The 20,944-nt window shown below is 41.0% G+C and overlaps 2 protein-coding genes across 3 annotated transcripts; both read right to left on the reverse strand.

The window, feature by feature from the left end:
• Nucleotides 1-313: 313 nt before the first annotated feature.
• On the reverse strand, nt 314-11,824 carry gnl3l (G protein nucleolar 3 like). Of its 2 annotated transcripts, XM_061783941.1 has the most exons (16): nt 11,648-11,824; nt 11,511-11,554; nt 10,957-11,058; nt 10,755-10,871; nt 10,557-10,640; nt 9,672-9,807; nt 9,437-9,540; nt 7,622-7,766; nt 6,883-7,002; nt 6,706-6,793; nt 2,369-2,546; nt 2,101-2,243; nt 1,891-2,027; nt 808-974; nt 503-671; nt 314-401 (listed from the first exon to the last, which is right to left on the reverse strand). In XM_061783941.1, the coding sequence occupies exons 1-16, from the start codon at nt 11,658-11,660 to the stop codon at nt 334-336; spliced, it is 1,815 nt and encodes a 604-aa protein (XP_061639925.1). In that variant the 5' UTR covers nt 11,661-11,824; the 3' UTR covers nt 314-333. The 2 variants fall into 2 exon arrangements, with proteins under 2 accessions (XP_061639925.1, XP_061639926.1); XM_061783942.1 differs by lacking the exon at nt 6,883-7,002 and having other exon boundaries at nt 11,648-11,819.
• On the reverse strand, nt 11,760-15,765 carry LOC133483490 (red-sensitive opsin-1-like). The gene is given in 8 exon segments (XM_061784815.1): nt 11,760-11,768; nt 12,757-12,775; nt 13,547-13,595; nt 13,649-13,811; nt 13,813-13,877; nt 13,940-14,144; nt 15,633-15,686; nt 15,760-15,765. Coding segments are annotated over 8 exon segments (570 nt in total).
• Between the last annotated feature and the right edge of the window lie 5,179 nt (nt 15,766-20,944).

Genomic DNA, 20,944 nt, shown 5'->3' on the forward strand with positions numbered 1-20,944 from the left:
TTTTTGAATGTATTTAAAAAGCGGTTTTGATACAAAAACAAAATGCATGCAGTTTCTCAATGTTATTCGAAGGGAATACAACTTACATATTTTATCCAGAAACATTAAGTTAAACACACATGACTCACTTTAGCGGTCCACATAAAACGATGTAGCAGACCAGATCGGGACCTCAGGCATGGAGGTTGACACTTGTGTCCTAAGTGATCGATCCACAGACTTGACTCTAATGTGTTTAAAGTGTATTGTAAATGTCAAAGAGAATAATTTTATTTTTTTTGAAAGAAACAAAAAGGCAAAGCAGAGAAAAACAATCTTTTAGTACTCCTTTAATTAGCTGTCACAAAACGAGAAATCCATTGCAGATATCAAGGTGTCTGAGAGTTTGGTAGAAAGTTTGTCTGTAAAAGAAACAGAAAGTACATAAAATACACATAATACCAATATGACTATTATTTATGACACGTAATACCAATATGACTATAGGAGTTAAGACACGAACCAGCTCTTTTTTGTTGCTTCTTCCGCTTCTTGACAGCAGCCAAAAGCGCCTGGCCTTGTTGTAAAGGATGTACATTAACAATATCCTTCAAATCTGGAACCTTGGCCTTAATTTCAGGCAAGACACTCTTCAACCTCTGAGATTTTAGCTCCACTGTCATTGGTCCAAACTATTGGATCAAACAAGATTATTATCTGGCAACATTTATTATGGCAAGACAGACTATTCCGGTTAAATAACATTCCACACATATCGAATTTGAGTCTTTTATTCCAGCCACTAGAAAGAATCACACTTCTTCATACCTCTGTATCCTGATCATCCTCCATAGATTCATCTTCATCTTTTAATTCTGGCTCCTGCACTGACTCGCCTTCAATTTCTTGGTAAAAGTGCACTGGAGCCTGGTTGCCATTTGTCATTCCCATGTTTTCGATGCAGAATCCCATTTGAATATCAGAACAAGATGAATCTGAAACATATCGCAAAGCTCACATTAAAATCAGGCTTGCACTACTGCATCTTTTCAGTCCATTCATAAACAAAGCAAAACACTTTTCTTTTGAACGTGACACTGCCTATTTAACAGTATGTGCATTATTCTTCATCTAACAGTTTGTCTAGATCCATCTATCTTCTTTAACGCTTATCCTCACTAGGGTCGCAGGCTGCTGCAGCCAATCCCAGCTATCTTTGGGCGGGAGGCAGAGTACACCCTGAACCGGTCGCCAGCCAATCACAGGGCACATAGAAACAACCAACCGTTCACACTCACATTCACACCTACGGGCAATTTAGATTCTTCAATCAACCTATCACGCATGTTTTTGGGATGTGGGAGGAAACCCACCCAGGCACGGGGAGAACATGCAAACTCCACACAGGTGGGGCCGGGATTTGAACCCCAGTCCTCAGAACTGTGAGGCATATGTACTAACCAGTCGTCCACCGTGCCGGCGGTTTGTCTAGATCCATCCATCCATTTTCTGAGCCGCTTCTCCTCACTAGGGACGCGGGCGTGCTGGAGCCTATCCCAGCTATCATCGGGCAGGAGGCGGGGTACACCCTGAACTGGTTGCCAGCCAATCGCAGGGCACATACAAACAAACAACCATTCACACTCACATGCACACCTACGGGCAATTTAGAGGTATCAATTAACCTACCATGCATGTTTTTGGGATGTGGGAGGAAACCGGAGTGCCCGGAGAAAACCCACACAGGCACTGGGAGAACATGCAAACTCCACCCAGGCGGGGCCGCGATTTCAACCCTAGTCCACAGAACTGTGAGGCATATGTGCTAACCAGTCGGACACCGTGCCGGCGGTTTGTCTAGATCACCAGAGCAAATAGTATCATAAAATTAGGGTGAAAAGAGCATATTACCTGCAAGAACTTCCTGATTTCCTTTTTCAAGTTCATCCCAGTCAAAAGCTTTACCCATCTCTGTTACAATCTCAGCGCTGACATGCATAGGAAGTGTGTGTGTCTCAGGGGGGTGAGTGAAATAGCTGATCCTTCCTCTAAAGAACACTGGAATTAACACTAATCCATCTTAACATTTGTAAGGCCTCTAAAATTAAACATATGACACACCCTGTCCAGTCCATCAATATGCTTTTTGCTGCTTTGTCGGTGTCAGGCAGCCCGCCTTTTCTTAGTTTGCCCTGACGCCGCGCAAGCAACGCCAAGAATTCCAGAGCTGTGTGAAAGTCGGGTACTCCATAGTGCTGGAGGATCTGCACATTCATGAAAATGTATGTCAGGTTGTGTCTTGTCTTAAACAGTGTACAAATGCTACTACTTAATGCTAATGTTTTTTTATTAATGTACTATACAAATGGTGGGAAAGGAAACAACATACTTGTGCCTTGTTGCAACGTCGGAGGATGGCTTCAACGGGTGAAAGTGGATCAACCAGCTGTTCAATTTTCACACAATTACGGAGAATCATTGCAGCATCAGTTGTTGATGTTGCCATGACGATGCCTGGACAATCAAGAAGCTTAATGTGTTTGTCCAAGTGCACTTCTTGAAGGCACCTAAAGAATTAGGATACTTTTAAAAAACATGTAAATACAATGAGCCATAAGTCAGCCATTTTGCAGCCAGCTGCATGTTAACTTTTTAACCTGATGCACAAAGTACTGTATATGACACCAGGGTTTCTCCACATACAGTGGGTACGGAAAGTATTCAGACCCCCTTAAATTTTTCACTCTTTATTATATTGCAGCCATTTGCTAAAATCATTTAAGTTAATTCCCCCCCCCTAAATGTACACACAGCACCCCGTAATGACAGAAACCTGTAGGAACCTGTGAGTTATTATGTTAGTATAACCTGTGTTGTTATCAGTGGTCCCAGCACAAGCAATTAAAGTATGCTTTGATGTCTGTGTCAGTGTGTCAACTTTACCGGTGCAGCTGGTAAAGACTTAGAGAACTGTTTGTCCTGATATGAAACCCCAAGCAGCATGAAATGTTTGAACCATAAGCAGTTGATTTGCCAAGACTAACGTTTAAACAGTCACTCTATATGCTTGACCTATGAGTAAAGAGTACAAAGTTGGGAGTATTTTATATTCTTCCCCTGTACCGCTTCATCCTCACAAGGGTCGCGGACGTGCTGGAGCCTATCTCAACCAACTTTGGGCGAGAGGTGGGGTACACCCTGAACTGATCGCCAGCCAATCGCATGGCACATATAAACAAACAACCATTCACACTCACATTCACACCTAAGGGCAATTTAGAGTCTTCAATCAACCTACCACGCATGTTTTTGGGATGTGGGAGGAAACCGGAGTGCCCGGAGAAAACCCACGCAGGCATGGGGAGAACATGCAAACTCCACACAGGCGGGGCTGAGATTTGAACCCCGGTCCTCAGAACAGTGATGCAGATGTGCTAACCAGTCGGCCACCATGCCGCATTATTTTATAATAATATCTGATTTTAAACCCATTTTATGCAGCAAAGTTGGGAAAAACAGTTTAGCACTAACGACTCTAAATCAGTCTGGCATGCTTTACAATCGCTGACCAATTACAAGCGACGATCCCCCCCAAGCTGAGAACAATAGCACACTAGCCAACGACTTGAATACCTTCTATTGCAGATTTGAAAAGGACACTTTCACACCCCTCCAGCCGCACCACCGACCACTATCACACCTCTGACTTCTGCGTTGACCATCCACAAACAGGATGTGAGACGCATCTTCAAATAACAAAAGATTAACAAAGCGGCAGGACCGGACCTTGTGTCCCCATCCTGCCTCAAAGTCTGCGTGGACCAGCTGGCTCCAGTCTTCACACAGATCTTCAATAGATCTCTGGAACTGTGCAAAGTACAAGTTCAAACGCTCCACCATCATCCCAGTCCCCAAGAAAACTACAATCTCAGGTCTGAATGAAGAAAGGGCTGTCGCCCTGACATCTGTGGTCATGAAGTCCTTTGAACGTCTCGTGCTGGACCACCTCAAGTGCGCCACAAGACCCCCTGCAGTTTCCCTACCGAGCAAACTGGTCTGCGGATGATGCAGTCAACATGGGACTGCACTTCATCCTAAATCACCTCGACAGTGCAGGGACCTACGCGAGGATCCTGTGCGTGGACTTCAGCTCAGCGTTCAATACAATCATCCCTGAACTCCTTTCCTCCAAGTTTCTCCAGCTGAGTGTCTCACCTGCCATCTGCCAGTGGATTTACATCTTCCTGACGGGCAGGACACCGCAGGTGAGGCTGGGAGAGACCACCTCATCCACACAAAAGCATCAGCACTGGGGCACCCCAAGGTTGTGTCCTCTCTCTGCTGTTCTTCTTTCTCTACACGAATGACTGCACCTCAACGCACCCGGCTGACAAACTCCTGAAGTTTGCAGATGACACCACTGTCATCGGCCTCATCAAGGACGGTGACAAGTCTGCATATCGACAGGAAGTGGAGCGGCCAGACCTGTGGTGCGGCCGATACAACCTGGAGCTGAACACGCTCAAGACTGTAGAGATGATTGTGGACTTCTGGAGGCATCCTTCACCACAGCTGCCCCTCACGCTGTCCAGCTGCCTTGTGTCAACCGTCAAGACCTTCAAGTTCCTGGGAATTACAGTCTCTCAGGACCTGAAGTGGGCGATCAACATCAACTCCGTCCTCAAAAAGGCTCAGCAGAGGATGTACTTCCTGCGGCTTCTGAGAAAGCACGGCCTGCCACAGGAGCTGCTGAGGCAGTTCTACACAGCGGTCATCAAATCAGTCCTGTGTTCTTCCATCTCAGTCTGGTTTGGTGCTGCTACAAAAAAGGACAAACTCCGACTGCAACTGACAATCAAAACTGGTGAAAGGCTTGTCGGTACACCCCTACTCACCCTTGAGGACTTGCACGCTGCCAGAACTAAGACAAGAGCGTGCAAAATTCTCTCGGACCCTCTACATCCCGGTCACCGGCTCCTTCCCTCAGGTAGGCGCTATCGAACAATTCAAACTAAAACTAGCAGACATTCCAACAGCTTCTTCCCTCTTGCAATCAACTTCTTTAACAGCTAACTTATAATTCCATTGCAACATGCTGCCAATTTCTTTTGTCTGAATTTGTTGTCACATTTCTGTCGGGCCAATTATATAGTACTCGTGCATTCACTGTAGTAGTCTTGCCACGCAGCACTATTTGCATATCGGTTGTTGACCAATACTGGCCACTCATGCCAGAGTAGCATCTGCTCCATTTGCACACTGATTGAGGAGTATCTGCAACATTTTCACAATCAACATTGTCCCAGATTATCACACTACTCGCCACTTTAAACTGCAAATACTCCTTGAAGTCTTTGCACAATGGTCATTGCACCGGACTATTGCGAGATTAGTCATTCGAACTGCTCTACGTGCTAGAGGACTCTGCATCTTTTTGCACAATTGTCAAAAAAAATAAAATAAAAATAAAAATAAAAAAAAATAAAAAATTGTACCGGCATTACCAGATAACTCGCAACCCTTTATTGCTCAGTGACTGTTTTTCTCAATGTCTTTATGTCTCAAAAGTGTTCTCTGTCAGTTGACTGTCTGTTGTCATACTAGAGCAGCTCCAACGGTAGACAAATTCCTTGTGTGTTTTTTGGACATACTTGGCAAATAAAGATGATTCTGATTAACCGTTCGTTGTTTTAATTTAGAGATGCTACAATTCAATAAAAACAATACATACTGTAAATAATATTTTTTGACTAAAGTAAAATACTTTCAGACTTTTTTTTTTTTTTAACCACGTCAATCACAAACACTATTAGATATGTAACCCAAATTGCTGGTCAACAGAGTTGTTCGTAATCCGAGGTTTCACTGTAATACATTTTAGAGCTGTAATTGCAATACCGTGAAACTGCAATAATTTTGCTCAAGGTTATCATACCGTCAGAATCTAATACCGGCCCCATACCTGCAGCACACCGTTTCCATAGTAATGTGACAAGCGGTTGCCATCTTTGTGGAATTTAAACAAACAAACAAAAAAATAAAAAGGAGCATGTCACATGCCTCTAAAATCCTCCATAACAAAGACATTCACATAACAATTGCTGACTAAAGTACATGACCTATTCTACTGCCCAGACTGCTCATCTCACAGATAATGTTCCATTTGTGCTATATAATGTTTCGCTCTAATTTGAAAGTGTTTCTTGACTAGATTTTCCTTAGGAGATACCACACAACAACGCTTTCCAAAAAGGCAACTTTTTTTCCGACAAGAATCTCAATTTCTACGGAATCCTTCATCCGACTTTCAAAGTTCTTGGTGCGCTGTACTCAGGTTGACAGCAGCCAACAAACAGGTTGACATTTTGACAGACTGTCATTTTTGGGAAAGTTCGTCAAGTTACTATTTCAAATGTAGGAATGTAATTACCATTTGAGGGGCCAACACAATAATATGTTTTAATAATTCAAAAGAAAACAAGGGGAAAAAACAACCTTTTATCGGGGAGACTATGTACATTACCAGCCAAAAGTTTGAATAAACTTTCTCATGCTATCAATGAGAAGTTCTGTCCAAACCTTTGACATCTACTTTCAGTCTAACATGTCTGTGTAATAATAAATTTAAATAATAATAATAAATAAATAAATAAATCAATAAAAATCCTAAAAAAAAGAAAGTCATTATGTTTGTAATCACTAATCAGTCAAATATCCTTTACTCACTTGGTGACACCAGGAGTGGCTCCAACATTACATGCTCTTGTGCGTTTTAAGCTGTTGATCAAACTGCTCTTCCCAACATTAGGAAAACCTGAAAAACAGAAGCCGAAAAGTAAACAAAAATCAACATCACATAATGGATGAAGCGCCTCTATCCCTTTATAAACATTTTAACATTGCCTTTTCCTTTTTGCAGGCAGCACAGAGACCCAATTGTCAGCATTTCTGCGTCACAGGCTCTAGGCCCTCTTGTGTGGAGTTTGCATGTTCTCCTCATGTTTTTTCCCCCAGGTACTCTGGCTTCATCCCACATTTCAAAAACAACAACAAAACATACGTTAATTAAAAATGGAGCAATCTTTGCAAAGCCACTGAAATATCGACACATTCTCCTGTTATTTCTCGTCCCTATTCCCTCTTTATATTATTATAATACAGCTACATTGGCCAGCAATCTGCATCTTCCTTGCCTATAACACCATGTTGTTTGTGGTTCAATGTAAAATACTACAGTACAGAACTGTACATGGGTATCAGTATGTGATGCCTCCAAATGTTATTTTCCGAGAAGAACACCTGGAACTGCAGTTTTTCCGTTGCAGCGAGTTAGTATTATGTGCGAGGGCCAACTGCCTGTTTAACGGGTCCGAGTTCTTGACTGTTTCATGCGATTGTGCAGTTGTTATGTTCGGACGCCTTGCTCAGTTTGCAGCATGCCTAATGAGTCAAGCAGTTAAGAAAACAAATAAATGCATATCCATTTTTGTATACAAGTAGTCATTATGACTGTGGTGATTTGCTTCACGACTGAAGAGAAAATTATTATAAAAAAGAGTGAGATTGTATTAGGCAGTAATGTAGTGACTGTCATGCTTATGTCACCGTGTAAAGACCTGCTATTATTATTATTGGTGCTTACCTACAACACCTACAGTGATGGCTGTCTTTATGTCAAGGTTGCGGCAGTAGTTACCGAGGAGCTTCATCAAGCACTCTGCACCAATACAAGCACTGCTGCTAAGGAGCTCTGTGGTGGCTTGAGTCACTGACACATGACTGCGTTTCTGTCAATGTCAAGAGGCAAAAGTAGTGTTATTGTACAATACAACACTGTATGTATATATGTACAGTATATAAGGGATACACAATGCACGTTTTTCAAGCCCATACCGTAACCTCCCGCTTCTCAAGACTGATACGATAACCTTTATTCATATATTTTTTTATTTATTTAGAGTTAACTGTAGTTTGTGCACACCTGGAGGAAAGAAATACTCAAATATTTGTCCTCACCAAATATGACATCACTATTAAAACAAATTTCAAAAACACATCTTTTTCTAGAATTTCAAGTTTATTTTTTTTAAAGAAAATACTTTTTTTCTTTCCCCCCAATGGATTATCAAATTTAAACCCTAGTGAGGATAAAACGTAATGGAAGATGGAATGAATGAAACAGCCAGTTAAGTGCATAGGAAAGCCATACACCTGTCTATATAAGACCTTACAGCTCACAGTGCATGTCAGCGCAAATGAGAATCATGAGGTCAAGGGAACTGCCTGAAGAGCACAGAGACACAATTGTGGCAAGGCACAGATCTGGCCAAGGTTACAAAAAAAAAAAAAAAAAAAAAAAATTCTGCTACACTTAAGGTTCCTAAGAGCACAGTGGCCTCCATAATCGTTAAATGGAAGACGTTTGGGACGACCAGAACCCTTCCTAGAGCTGGCCGTCCGGCCAAACTGAGCAATGGGTGCTTGGTGAGAGAGGTAAAGAACAACCCAAAGGGTTGCAATCGAAGGAAAGATGAATGCGGCCAAGTACAGGGATATGCTGGACGAAAACCTTCTCCAGAGTCCTCAAGACCTCAGACTGGGCCGAAGGGTCACCTTTCAACAGGACAATGATCCTAAGCCAGTGATTCTCAACCAGTGTGCCAGGGACATTAGTGTGCAGTGAGTGCTCTTCAGATGTGCCGTGGGAAATGATACAATTTTACTTAATTGCTCAAAAAATTCTTTATTTACAAGAAATAATGTATCTTTGTTAATCTCTTTATGCCAGAGAGGCATAGTGACAGACAGAACAAATAAATGCTCTTCTATTAGATGGCAGGAAGTACATACAGTAATTACTATAGCCACTTTTTTTTGACATGTTTGTTTGTTGGTGTGCCGTGAGATTTTTCAATTGTAAAATATGTGCCTTGGCTCCATAAAGGTTGGAAATCACTGCCCTAACCACACAGCTAAAATAACAAAGGCATGGCTTCAGAACAACTCCGTGACTGTTCTTGAATGGCCCAGCCAGAGCCCTGACTTAAACCCAATTGAGCATCTCTGGAGAGACCTGAAAATGTCAGTCCACCAACGTTCACCATCCAACCTGACAGATCTGCAAGGAGGAATGGCAGAGGATCCCCAAAACCAGGTGTGAAAAACCTGTTGTATCATTCCCAAAAAGATTCATGGCTGTATTAGCTCAAAAGGGTGCTTCTACTAAATACTGAGCAAAGGGTCTGAATAGTTATGGCTGTGTGATATTTTAGTTTTTCTTTTTTAATAAATCTGCAAAAGTTTTTTTCTGTCAAATGATTTTAGCAACTGGCTGAAATATGACAAAGAGTGAAAAATTTAAGGCGTCTGAATACTTTCCGTACCGACTGTATATATACATAGGGTGGCAAGAAAAAATGTGAACCAATAAGTGTTTCGTATATAGTGTGACAGGTACCAAGTTTTGGGATTGCTGTTGTGTGGATGCCTTAAAAGCCACTGTGGGAAACTCATTCCGCAGATACTTAATCCACTTCGCCACAATTTCCTTTGATACCAAATCTAGAATTGGAAAAATAAGTTAGACAAGCTCATGTAGAACAAAGTCAAATTCAAGCACTTTCTTCCTAAGCATTTTAAACCTCAAAAAACCCATTTAGAAGATAACTCTAAATGTGTTGAGTTGAACTTACCAATTTTATTTAACACCAACACAATTTTTTTGTTTGTTCCACTTTGAATGACTGCCTGCTCAACCTCAGGGCATCTGCACCCCAGTGGGTCACGTGCATCCAAAATTTCTAAGATCACATCTGCAGCCTCCACTACCTTCCAGACAGGAATTAAAACATCTCTTATAAAGTGAATAATTCCCGCAATTTACATTACAGTACAGTGGAACCTTGATAAAAACAGATATCAGATTAAAGAGACCGTTAGGACTGAACAATGTGTCCAAAAATAGTTTCCATTCGTCATTTAAAAAGCCTTTGACAAAGTTGTTTAAATCCAGAATTGGCCGCTGTTGTTGACTGGCACTGTGGCACAATGCAGGCAGAAAATGGGACTAATGTTGGTTATATCCATTGTCTTTTGTGCATAGAGCGCTAGGCAGACAGAGAGAGCACCATGGCTATAGTGTTAACTCTGAAGTATTAAAAAAAAGGTCTCTGGAGACTGGAACATGCTATTTTTAGTAAGTTGTTTTTTTTGTCAAGCTGTTCACCTTTGGCAATGGATTTGGAACTAGGAAGCACACTAATTCCTCGAGGCTCATTTCCTACATTTTACAACTTGTTAAAAATATGTATTTACCATAACTTTGTCCTGGGCATTTTAGGCTCCGGAAAAAAAGACAATAATTTTGGACAGTACAGCCTCAAAAAAAAATTAAATAAATAAAAATAAAATAAAAAAAATGTGCTTCAGTGTAACAGACAATTGGCTATATTTGAAGACCCACCCCACCCCCCTCCATTAATGGTCTATTCTATCGAGGTTCCAATGTAGTATCAAAGCTCAGCATTGGGCTTCGCAGCTGTGTATGTAGCAAGATTAAGACCAAAATGGAAAATTACCTTTTTAAATTCTCTATAATATGCTTTTCTTGAATTCTCATTTTCAAAGTGCACATGCTTTTCTAAACTCTGCATCTCTGTTTCCTGTGAACACAATTGGAAGTAAAATATAAATGGCAACGGTGACAGTATTTTCAGTCACTACCATTGATGACAAATTGCAGTACGTGTCCCCGAAACGGCATTGTATTTATTTACCCTCTGCTCAAACGCTCTCTGCCTCTGTAGGATGTCATTTTGAAAGCTTTGCAAATTCCTCCTCTTCATCAGCTGTTGTTCTCTGGAGATCTTCTGCTTTTCTTTGAGCACTTGAAGCTTATTAGTTTAAAATAAAAGAGCAGCACAATGTGGAGTGTTCTGTATAGTTTAACCTTTGTAATGTTAGTGAAGTTGTAATTACCCTTTGCTTTCTGGTTTCTTCTGGTTTTCTGTCATGTTGCACAGATGACTGATCCTGAGAACTCCTCCCCCCTGAAGCATCAGCATTTTTACCATCTTTATTCTGTGTACAGGTAACAGGCCAAATATGTGGTAAATTCGTTTTTTCCAGCTCATCCAGAGTCACCCACACAGCTCCATAGCCAGCATGTGAGAAGCTACAATAAATTCTGACTGCGTTGTATTGCTGTTTTTAACAGCCTTTTGTGCATATGGGCAATATTACCTCAAAACAAGCCCTTTACAGTTTCTAAACTAACAAAAATGAATAACTTTCAGAGAAAACTGGGCAGTGATCTTCGATGTTGAAACACACATGAAACACTGTATAACGTCTTGTTCCCTAGTCCGACAATACAACGCTGCATCTGACAAAAAAAAAAGGGTTGCGCATAATTAAAATACACTTGTACCCCAAAAAAATCTTCGACTTTGTGACTGAGTGAGCCTACCGTCGACCCACAGTGTCAACAACCGAACAGAAGTGGTTGAGTATTTGTCAAAAAAAACACGTACCTTACATTTCCTCCCAAAACCAAGGCGTTTTGCTCGTTTTTGTTCTGTAAAACACAAATCAAATATATTATCGAATGTAACTGAAATCGTTTAAGGGTGATTTTAGAGACATAAATCCACACCAAAATGTTACGCACTTGTTTTAGACATAGCTCCAGCCCCACAGAGTCCCACGTGTACGTGCCTTAGATGTGGGCATGCGCAATAGTCAGTGCGTAACTTCCGATTTTTATTTCGAAATAAAACAGGTTACGGATTCTGTAAAAACAACAACAACATATAATTGCATTAGTCGCACCGACACAGCAAACGCACAAACACATCAACATAGGGTGCGTTGGGAAGTTCACTCCGGGCGCGCTCTCTGCACCCCGGAACCTTCGGTAACTCAGAGCTTTGTTAGTGTGTGTGCCTCTCGATACAAGCAAAACTGACACATTCAATATGGCGGATGTACTGACGTTTCCTTACCAATAGCCAACAGGTTTATTAGTAAAGCTATAGAAAATGGAGCACGCTCGGTCTCTGACACAATCTCGGGGCGCAGGGAGTGCCTGCCTGTATTTATTTGTTGTTGTTTTGTTTTTTTTACATAATTTGGGTTTCCAGCTCATAAACCCACGAAATCACTGGAATGGAATACTGTGACGAAATCACCATTTACTCAGTTTTTGTAAACAAAAAGAAAAAAAGAAAAAAGAGAGATAAATCAGGGGCACATTAAATCAATCAAAATATAGTACTTTCAAAACGATATATTTTGCTGCAAGCTTCACTATTTCATCAACAGGTAGATATAAAATTATATCAGTATTGCTGTAAAACATCCATCCATCCATCCATTTTCTGAGCCGCTTCTCCTCACTAGGGTCGCGGGCGTGCTGGAGCCTATCCCAGCTGTCATCGGGCATGAGGCGGGGTACACCCTGAACTGGTTGCCAGCCAATCGCAGGGCACATAGGAACAAACAACCATTCGCACTCACAGTCATGCCTACGGGCAATTTAGAGTCTCCAATTCATGCATGTTTTTTGGGATGTGGGAGGAAACCGGAGTGCCCGGAGAAAACCCACGCAGGCACGGGGAGAACATGCAAACGCCACACAGGCGGGGACGGGGATTGAACCCCGCACCTCAGAACTGTGAGGCTGACGCTCTAACCAGTCGGCCACCGTGCCGAACTGTAAAACACAATATATGAATATTGTATATACAGTAATGTATTTGTATGGCTTGGCGGCGGTGCGGTGGCCAGCTGGGTCTTGCTAGCGTAAAACCCAGAAACCCCGCGGTACACCCTGAACTGGTCATCAGACAATTGCAGGTGTTGTTGTACTGTTTTATTATCATTTTTAGTGGTTTATATAAATAGATATACACACAGATTAAAAAAGTACAAAAAGTTTGGCACAAAAAGGGTACCCCGCAGGCGACCAGGGTGAAGGGGTGCCAACACTGGTTTTATGTGGCTGTTAATTAGCAGTGTAGGGAAGATTACTTTGGAAATGTAGTTAGTTACAACTACAAGTTACCCTGTTGAAAATGAAACCGTAGTGTAACTGTTTAAACTACTTCCTCAAATTATTAAAATAAATTTAATTTAATTACACTTTGATTACATTTCTTAATTTTGAATGAATGCATCAACAGGACCCTTGGATCTAAAAGAAATGATTAAAACCTTAGGCACAATAACAGCCATGTAGTCCACCATTGTTGTTTTGTTTACTCAACCCGTACATTTAAAAGGTTATTTATTAGTTTCATCAGCATTCAGCACTATTGTAAATTTAGAAAAATATATGAAAGCTTAGTGGCTAAGCATTTGTGTCAGTACAACATTTTGTGATTTGTGATAAAAGAAAGATAATCATAGATTTATTTTTTAAAAAATGTTATATCTCATTTGCCAAAAAGTTAGATTCACTTGACTAACATCTGTAAACAAAAATAAACAATAAATATTAGTGTACAAATTATGATAGTTCACAAATCCTCAATAGATAAAGACTTTAAGGTGGAGCCACAGAAGAGACTTTGACTTGGATACTTCTGAGCCATCATCTACTTGTTTGCAAGATGCACGTGCGAAACCGATGAAAGAGAACAGAAGAGGATTTGTCCAATAAAGTATTGATTTTGAATGCAGAACAGGTTGATCATTACTTGTCGATTCATGAAAACATAGATGATCGGGTTGTATATCGTTGCACTCTTGGCAAAGTATGCAGGCATTGCTGCAGGAAGAGGATGGAAAGCATATCCAGGATTTGTCACGGCAAAGCAGGCAAAAAAGGCGTACGTAAGGTCCACAGCAAAAAATGTATGCCAGGATCATGACAACCACCATCCTAGACACTTCTCTCTCTGTACCGGATATAACACAATTATTGGTTTCTGTGTCCATTGATGAATCGACACCAGATCACTGATGAGAATATGATACCTGCTCCATCCAAAGATTGGGGGAGCACACCATATGCCTGCCCAGATCCAGGAGAACACAATTCCACCTGTAGCCCACTTGGCATCAATTTTAACGTTTCCAAATGGTTTGCATACAACTATCCATCTCTCCCAGGAGATGATATTCAGGGACCAGAGAGCAGTGAAAGGGTGAACACTTTTGGTGTCCTATACGCGGGTGTACCCGGTCGTAGAAATTTGGTTCCTCCCCCAGATACCAACTTCCTTACATACAATACATTCTGTCATGTTTTGCCATAGCAGCAAATACTAATATACTACTAATAAAGAATAAAACACATAATATTTGGTCCACCAAACATTATTAAAATCGCCAACAGTATTTTACTTTGACAATCACCAGCCCCAAAGTCCCAAGTCCTATAAGTTTGGGGAAAGCTGCCATGGAGTATATGATCAGCCATTTGGGAATGTGTTGCCCTTTTTGTAACTTAATTATATACACTGTAGTGCCTGTGGTCGTTTCGATTTATTCAACCATGATTTTAGACCATGTGACTGTCATGATCACATGTATCCATTACAAATCTGCCAGTGGTTTATACCACATCCTTTCTGTTCACTCTCAGTGTGTGTAGCTGATTTATTTTATATACATTTGAGTATTTGAATCTACACTGAACAAAAATATAAATGCAACACTTTTGTTTTTGCTCCCATTTTTCGTGAGCTGGACGCAAAGATCTAAAACTTTTTCTACATACACAAAAGGGTATTTCCCTCAAATATTGTTCACAAATCTGTCTAAATCTGTGTTAGTGAGCATTTCTCCTTTGTCGAGATAATCCATCCCACCTCACAGGTGTGGCATATCAAGATGCCGATTAGACAGCATGATTATTGCACAGGTGTGCCTTATGTTGGCCACAATAAAAGGTCACTCTGAAATGTGCAGTTTTGCCTTATTGTGTGGGTCTGGGGGGTCAGGAAACCAGTCAGTATCTGGTCTGACCACCATTTTCCTCATACAGTGCAACACATCTCCTTCGCATAGAGTTGATTAGGTTGTTGATTGTGGCCTGTGGAATGTTGGTCCACTCCTCTTCAATGGCTGTGCGAAGTTGCGTGATATTAGTTGCAGGAATTATGGGTTCCTTCTTACGTACTTCAGTTAGGAGGTGAGCAGCAGTATTTTGAGCCAGCTGGAGATGTTTAAGGGAGGACTGGCTGACTCCAAAGTAAAGTGCAAGTCCCACAAATAATGTCAGGCGTCTGTTAAATTTAATAAGCATGTCACAGCGTAAAAATCTAAATGCAATCATCATGTCACTTGATGCAGAGAAAGCTTTTGATAAAGTTAACTGGGCTTTCCTGTTTGCAGTACTTGCCAAATTGGGCTTTGGAGACTCATTTATACTTTGGCTAGCAACATTATATAACTCGCCGAAAGCGACAGTCACCACAAATGGGATTACATCACAAAGTTTTACTTTACAAAGAGGAACCGGACAAGGATGTCCACTCTCACCAATGCTATTTGCAATATTCATCGAACCTCTTGCTACCGCTATATGTCAGAATGCTAATATTAAAGGTATCTGCTCGCTCGTGAAAGAACACAAAATTACGGTGGGGCCGGCGGACCGCCCTGGGTCCCTCGTTGTGGGACGTGTCCCGTCCGCCGGGCTGCTCTCGGGTGGACTCCTGGGCCCGATCCCGCCTCTTGATTGATTGTGTGGGGTCCTCAGCCTCCGCGGTGCAGGCACAGCAATTACAGGACACTTCTGTCAGTCATTGTGCATGCGAAACGGTGTCAATTCACTTGCATGTCTCCCACACCCTTGGGACTTTTTCGCTGGGTGTGGGGCCACTCTCTTATTGCAACAAATAACTCATGAATATGCGAATTGCTTGGGTATCTCCTCACTCACACTCTCGTCCTATAGACTTTTATAATTTACATAGTCACTCCCACCACACTTCAGTTGTACGCAACACTTGTCCTGCATGCTTCTTCTCCTGTCCTTGTCCTGTCATATCTTGTCCTCTCCTTCCCTCAGAGGGTGTAGCACTACCGCCCCATACAAGACTCATAGCTAATGTTTCATTGTTCTAGATATATAATGATTTACTTTTCTCATCTTGTTTACAATTAGTGCTTTGTCTTTTGACTTATTTTCTCTCCCCCCTCTAGAAACTTTGTTCTGCTCAACTGATCAACTCTGTTTCTCTGTAATTATCCATTATAATACCAAGAAACCACAGCACCAGCTTAAAAACTCCAATGTGACACAGTAAAACTGTTCCGGCATAAAAGGGATACAGATCCTCCATTCTGCTTGACCTAAAAGCTGAACAGGACATAAATAAATAAATAAAGTGCATTACAGTAATCCAGCCAAGATATACAACCTCAATTCCAATGAAGTTGGGATGTTGTGGTAAACATAAATAAAAACAGAATACAGTGATTTGCAAATCATGTTCAACCTATATGCAGAATGTGGTTTGGCATTGTCTTGCTGAAATAACCAGAGGCGTCCATGAAAAAAACAGTGCTTGGATGGCAGCATATGTTTCTCCAAAACCTGTATGTACCTTTCAGCATTAATGGTGCCTTCAAAGATGTGTAAGTTACCCATGCCATTGGTACTAACACAGCCCCATACCATCACAGATGCTGGCTTTTGAACTTTGTGTCCATAACAGTCCTGATGGTTCTTTTCCTCTTTGGCCCGGAGGACACGACGCCCACAATTTCCAAAAACAATTTGAAATGTGGACTCATCGGACCACAGAACACTTTTCCACTTTGCATCAGTCCATCTTAGATGAGCTCGGGCCCAGAGAAGCCGGCGGCGTTTCTGGGTGTTGTTGATAAATGGCTTTTGCTTTGCATAGTAGAGTTTCAGATTGCACTTACGGATGTAGCGCCGAACTGTATTTACTGACATTGGTTTTCTGACGTGTTCCAGAGCCCATGTGGTGATATCCTTTACACATTGATGTCGGTTTTTGATGCAGTGCCGCCTGAGGGATCGAAGGTGACGGGCATCCAATGTGGGGTTTTCGGCCTTGCCGCTTACATGCAGTGATTTCTCCAGGTTCTCTGAACCTTTTGATGATATTATGCACTGTAGATGATGAAATCCCTAAATTCGTTGCAATTGTACGTTGAGGAACATTGTCCTGAAACTGTTCGTCTATTTTCTCATCTACTTGTTCACAAAGAGGTGAACGTCGCCCCATCTTTGCTTGTGAATGACTGAGCAATTCAGGGAACCTCCTTTTATACCCAATCATGGCACCCACCTGTTCCCAATTAGCCTGTTCTCCTGTGGGATGTTCCAAACAGGTGTTTGATGAGCATTCCTCAAATTTCTCAGTCTTTTTTGCCACCTGTCCCAGCTTTTTGGGAAAGTGTTGCAGCCATAAAATTCCAAGTTGATGATAATTTGCTAAAGACAATAAACTTTATCAGTTTGAACATGAAATATCTTGTCTTTGTAGTGTCTTCAATTAAATATAGGTTGAACATGATTTGAAAATCATTGTATTCTGTTTTTATTTATGTTTAATACAACCTCCCAACTTCATTGGAATTGGGGTTGTAATAAAGGCACATATTACTGTTTCTTAGTGCTTTTGTTTAAGAAAGGGTTTCAGCTTTGCCAGCTGCCAAATATAAAAGAAGTTGGATTTTACTACTGCACCAATTTGCCGATCCAATTTAAAATCACTGTCCATTTTAAAACCCTAGCTCGAGACCGTTGTCGTCGTATATTGTGTCAAACAGCCCAAGGCAAAAAGCAAGGATTTACAAGGGCCACTTGGACCAAACACTTTCACCTACAGTAAGCGTTCTTTTCATTAAAATTTAAAAAGTTCAAGCCCATCCAGGTTTTAATTTCTTCGAGACATAATACAGGTGGTATTACGGAGAAAGCGTCTTTCTTTTTCAATGGGACATAAATCTGACTGTTATCAGGATAACAGTGAAAGGAATTCCCATGCTTTTTCAGGACGGAAACAACAAGGGCAGCAAACATAAGAAAAAGAGGAGTGGCCTCAACATTGAACCATTTGGAACTCCTTTGGGTAGCGGAGCCGAGCAGGACTCAGAATTACCAAGGCTCACACACATACCTGCAGTTCTGTTTCCCAGATAGGACCTCAACCACTCCAGTGCTCTACTGCTAATACCCACAGAGTGCTGTAACCAGGCCACAGGGATATTGTGGTCCACCATTTTAAACGCTGCAGTTAGGTCCAGCAGGACAAGACATTCATAGTCCCTGAAGTCGTTTGCCATGAGAATGTCATTTCGAACTCTTAAAGCTGACTCTGTGCTATGCGGTGTTCTAATATCGGATTGAAAAACCTCTAGGACATCATGCTCATCCAGAAAATGCTTTAGTTGACCGTGTAAAACTTTGTCAAATACTTTTTTAAAAATATAAACGGAGGTTTGGAAATAGGTCTAAAATTGGTGAGCACACATGTTACGTATAGCTACATTCCGCTTGCTGCTCGTATTTTTATCTACAGGTATTTATTATTGCTTGCATGATCTATTTTGGTTCCTCAAAGAGACTTGTGTCATATGATTGTCTCACCAGTCAATATAACTACTCGTGACTTTTTACTCAATTTGACCAATCAAACGGAGCTAGGCTGTCACATTATTGCACAGTCGCTGCACAGCAGCCCCACACAATGGCAAACTTTTCAAAATGATTTATTTAGGTGAAACATGGCATGAATCTATAGTTACCTTACAGAAACGCTCCAGCTCCAGTAAAGAGTGAGTGAACTAATGATGAAAATTAACATAAAGCTAACGCCGGCATATTTACATTTTTTTTCTACATAGTATTCTCTGTATATGTCCTTTCAGAATAAAGCAATAAATAAATGAAAAAAAATAAGTGGTATATAAAATGGATGGCTGGACTACCAAAAAGAACAGCTGTCGTGCTCTCATCTATGTCTTCCTAAAATGTATGCAGTTCAGTCTACCAGAAATCCACTTCGAACTTGAAAAATGCACATTGGGGTTTTCTGTGTAATGACTGCCTATTGAGCCTCTTGTGCTTTTCGTGAGTGTCAAAAAACAAAGGTAATTGAAGAACATTTCTTGTGGCTGAATTTGTCTTAATTTATGTTTTATGTTTTGTATTATTTATCTTTTAAAGATTTAAATTACTATTGTTTTAGTTACTGTTATATCTGAAGTTGCACATTCCTTTTTTATATTTTTGTCTATTGGATATTTGATTTGACCCTGGATCAAATACCTGACATGAATATTGCCGTTCAGCTCCTTGTTAGAGAACAGCAAGTTGTGCAAAAGTTACTCAAGCATTGAATAGTTTTTGTCTTACGCATTCAAAAGCTTTTTCCAGTGGTCACCTGTTCATTTGACATCAGGTAATAATCAACCAAAAAGACTTGGGTGTAATGTTCAAAATATACATTTTAACACGTCATGTCAAGATACTGTGATAACAAAATTCGAATTTTTCATCATTTTGCTTTTGAAGGAGTCGGATTGGTGAGTAAACGTCTATCTTGTTCCTTGGTTGTGGTAATTTATGGATTAAAAGGTTCATCATGATTGGAGGTTGCTTCCAACAGGTCATAATTATTAAAAATCCAACAGAATTCTGAAAGTCATTAAAGAATTAGTTGTATATCAATGAAATTGCTTGTTGATGTCAGTATTTGATGTCTGTATTACTCCCAATTTTTTAGGATTACTGTACATACTATATGGGAATTTCTCATGTGGATAAGAAATATTACGCCATCTAGAGGTACATGTGTGATAATGCTACATGTGTCTGCGTTTACGGTACAGTAAATATGAAATATGATGAAAAAGAGCAAACTTATTATGCCAACATTTTTTATTTGGGTGCAGTAAATTTTATTGCAGTTTAACCTCTTGCATTTATACACATCAGAATATTTTACTTTGTTGAACAAACTTTGCAGTCTCTCCTGTTATGCTATTATTAGCCATCAATTGTCAGTTAATTATTTTTTTTAAATTTATACTAGCTTGTATTTACTACTAGTTTTGCATAATTGTATTCGTATGGAAACTGTGTATAACATCTAACTTGCAAATAATACAAGTGGGCGGCACGGTGGAAGAATAGTTAGCACATTTGCTTCACAGTTCTGAGGACCGAGATTCAAATCCCAGCCCCGCCTGTGTGGAGTTTGCATGTTCTCCCCGCGCCTGCGTGGGTTTTCTCCAGGTACTCCGGTTTCCTCCCACATCCTAAAAACATGCAAGGTAGGTTACTTGAAGACCCTAAATTGTCCGTAGGTATGAATGTGAGTGCGAATGGTTGTTTGTTTACAGTATATGCGCCCTGCGATTGGCTGAGGACAAGTTCAGGGTGTACCCCACCTCTCGCCCGAAGATAGCTGGGATAGGCTCGAGCACTCCCACGACCCGAGTGAGGATAAGCGGTACAGAAAATGGATGGATGGATGGATAATATAAGTGGTTCTATACACTTACCTCTGTTTTTTTTAAATCAACAAAATCCAAGAGTCACCTAAATCCTAAACCTTCAGTCCTTTTTACAATAGCCATTTTTTTAAATAGCTTTTTTTTTTTTTTTTTTTTTACAAAGTGACATCCATCCATCCATACATCCATTTTCTGTACCGCTTATCCTCACTTGGGTCGTGGGCGTGCTGGAGCCCATCCCAGCTATCTTCGGGCAAGAGGCGGGGTACACCCGAACTGGTCGCCAGCCAATCGCAGAGAACATATAAACAAACAGCAACTCGCACTCACATTCACACCTACGGGCAATTTAGAGTCCTCAATTAACCTACCACGCATATTTTTGGGATGTGGGAGGAAACTGGAGTACCCGGAGAAAACCCACGCAGGCACGGGGAGAACATGCAAACTCCACACAGGCAGGACCGGGATTTGAATCCCAGTCCTCAGAACTGTGAGTCAGTCGTTCACAGTGCCACCC

The sequence above is a fragment of the Phyllopteryx taeniolatus genome, chromosome 9 (genome assembly GCF_024500385.1).
Source record: "Phyllopteryx taeniolatus isolate TA_2022b chromosome 9, UOR_Ptae_1.2, whole genome shotgun sequence".
NCBI classification, from domain to species: domain Eukaryota; kingdom Metazoa; phylum Chordata; class Actinopteri; order Syngnathiformes; family Syngnathidae; genus Phyllopteryx; species Phyllopteryx taeniolatus.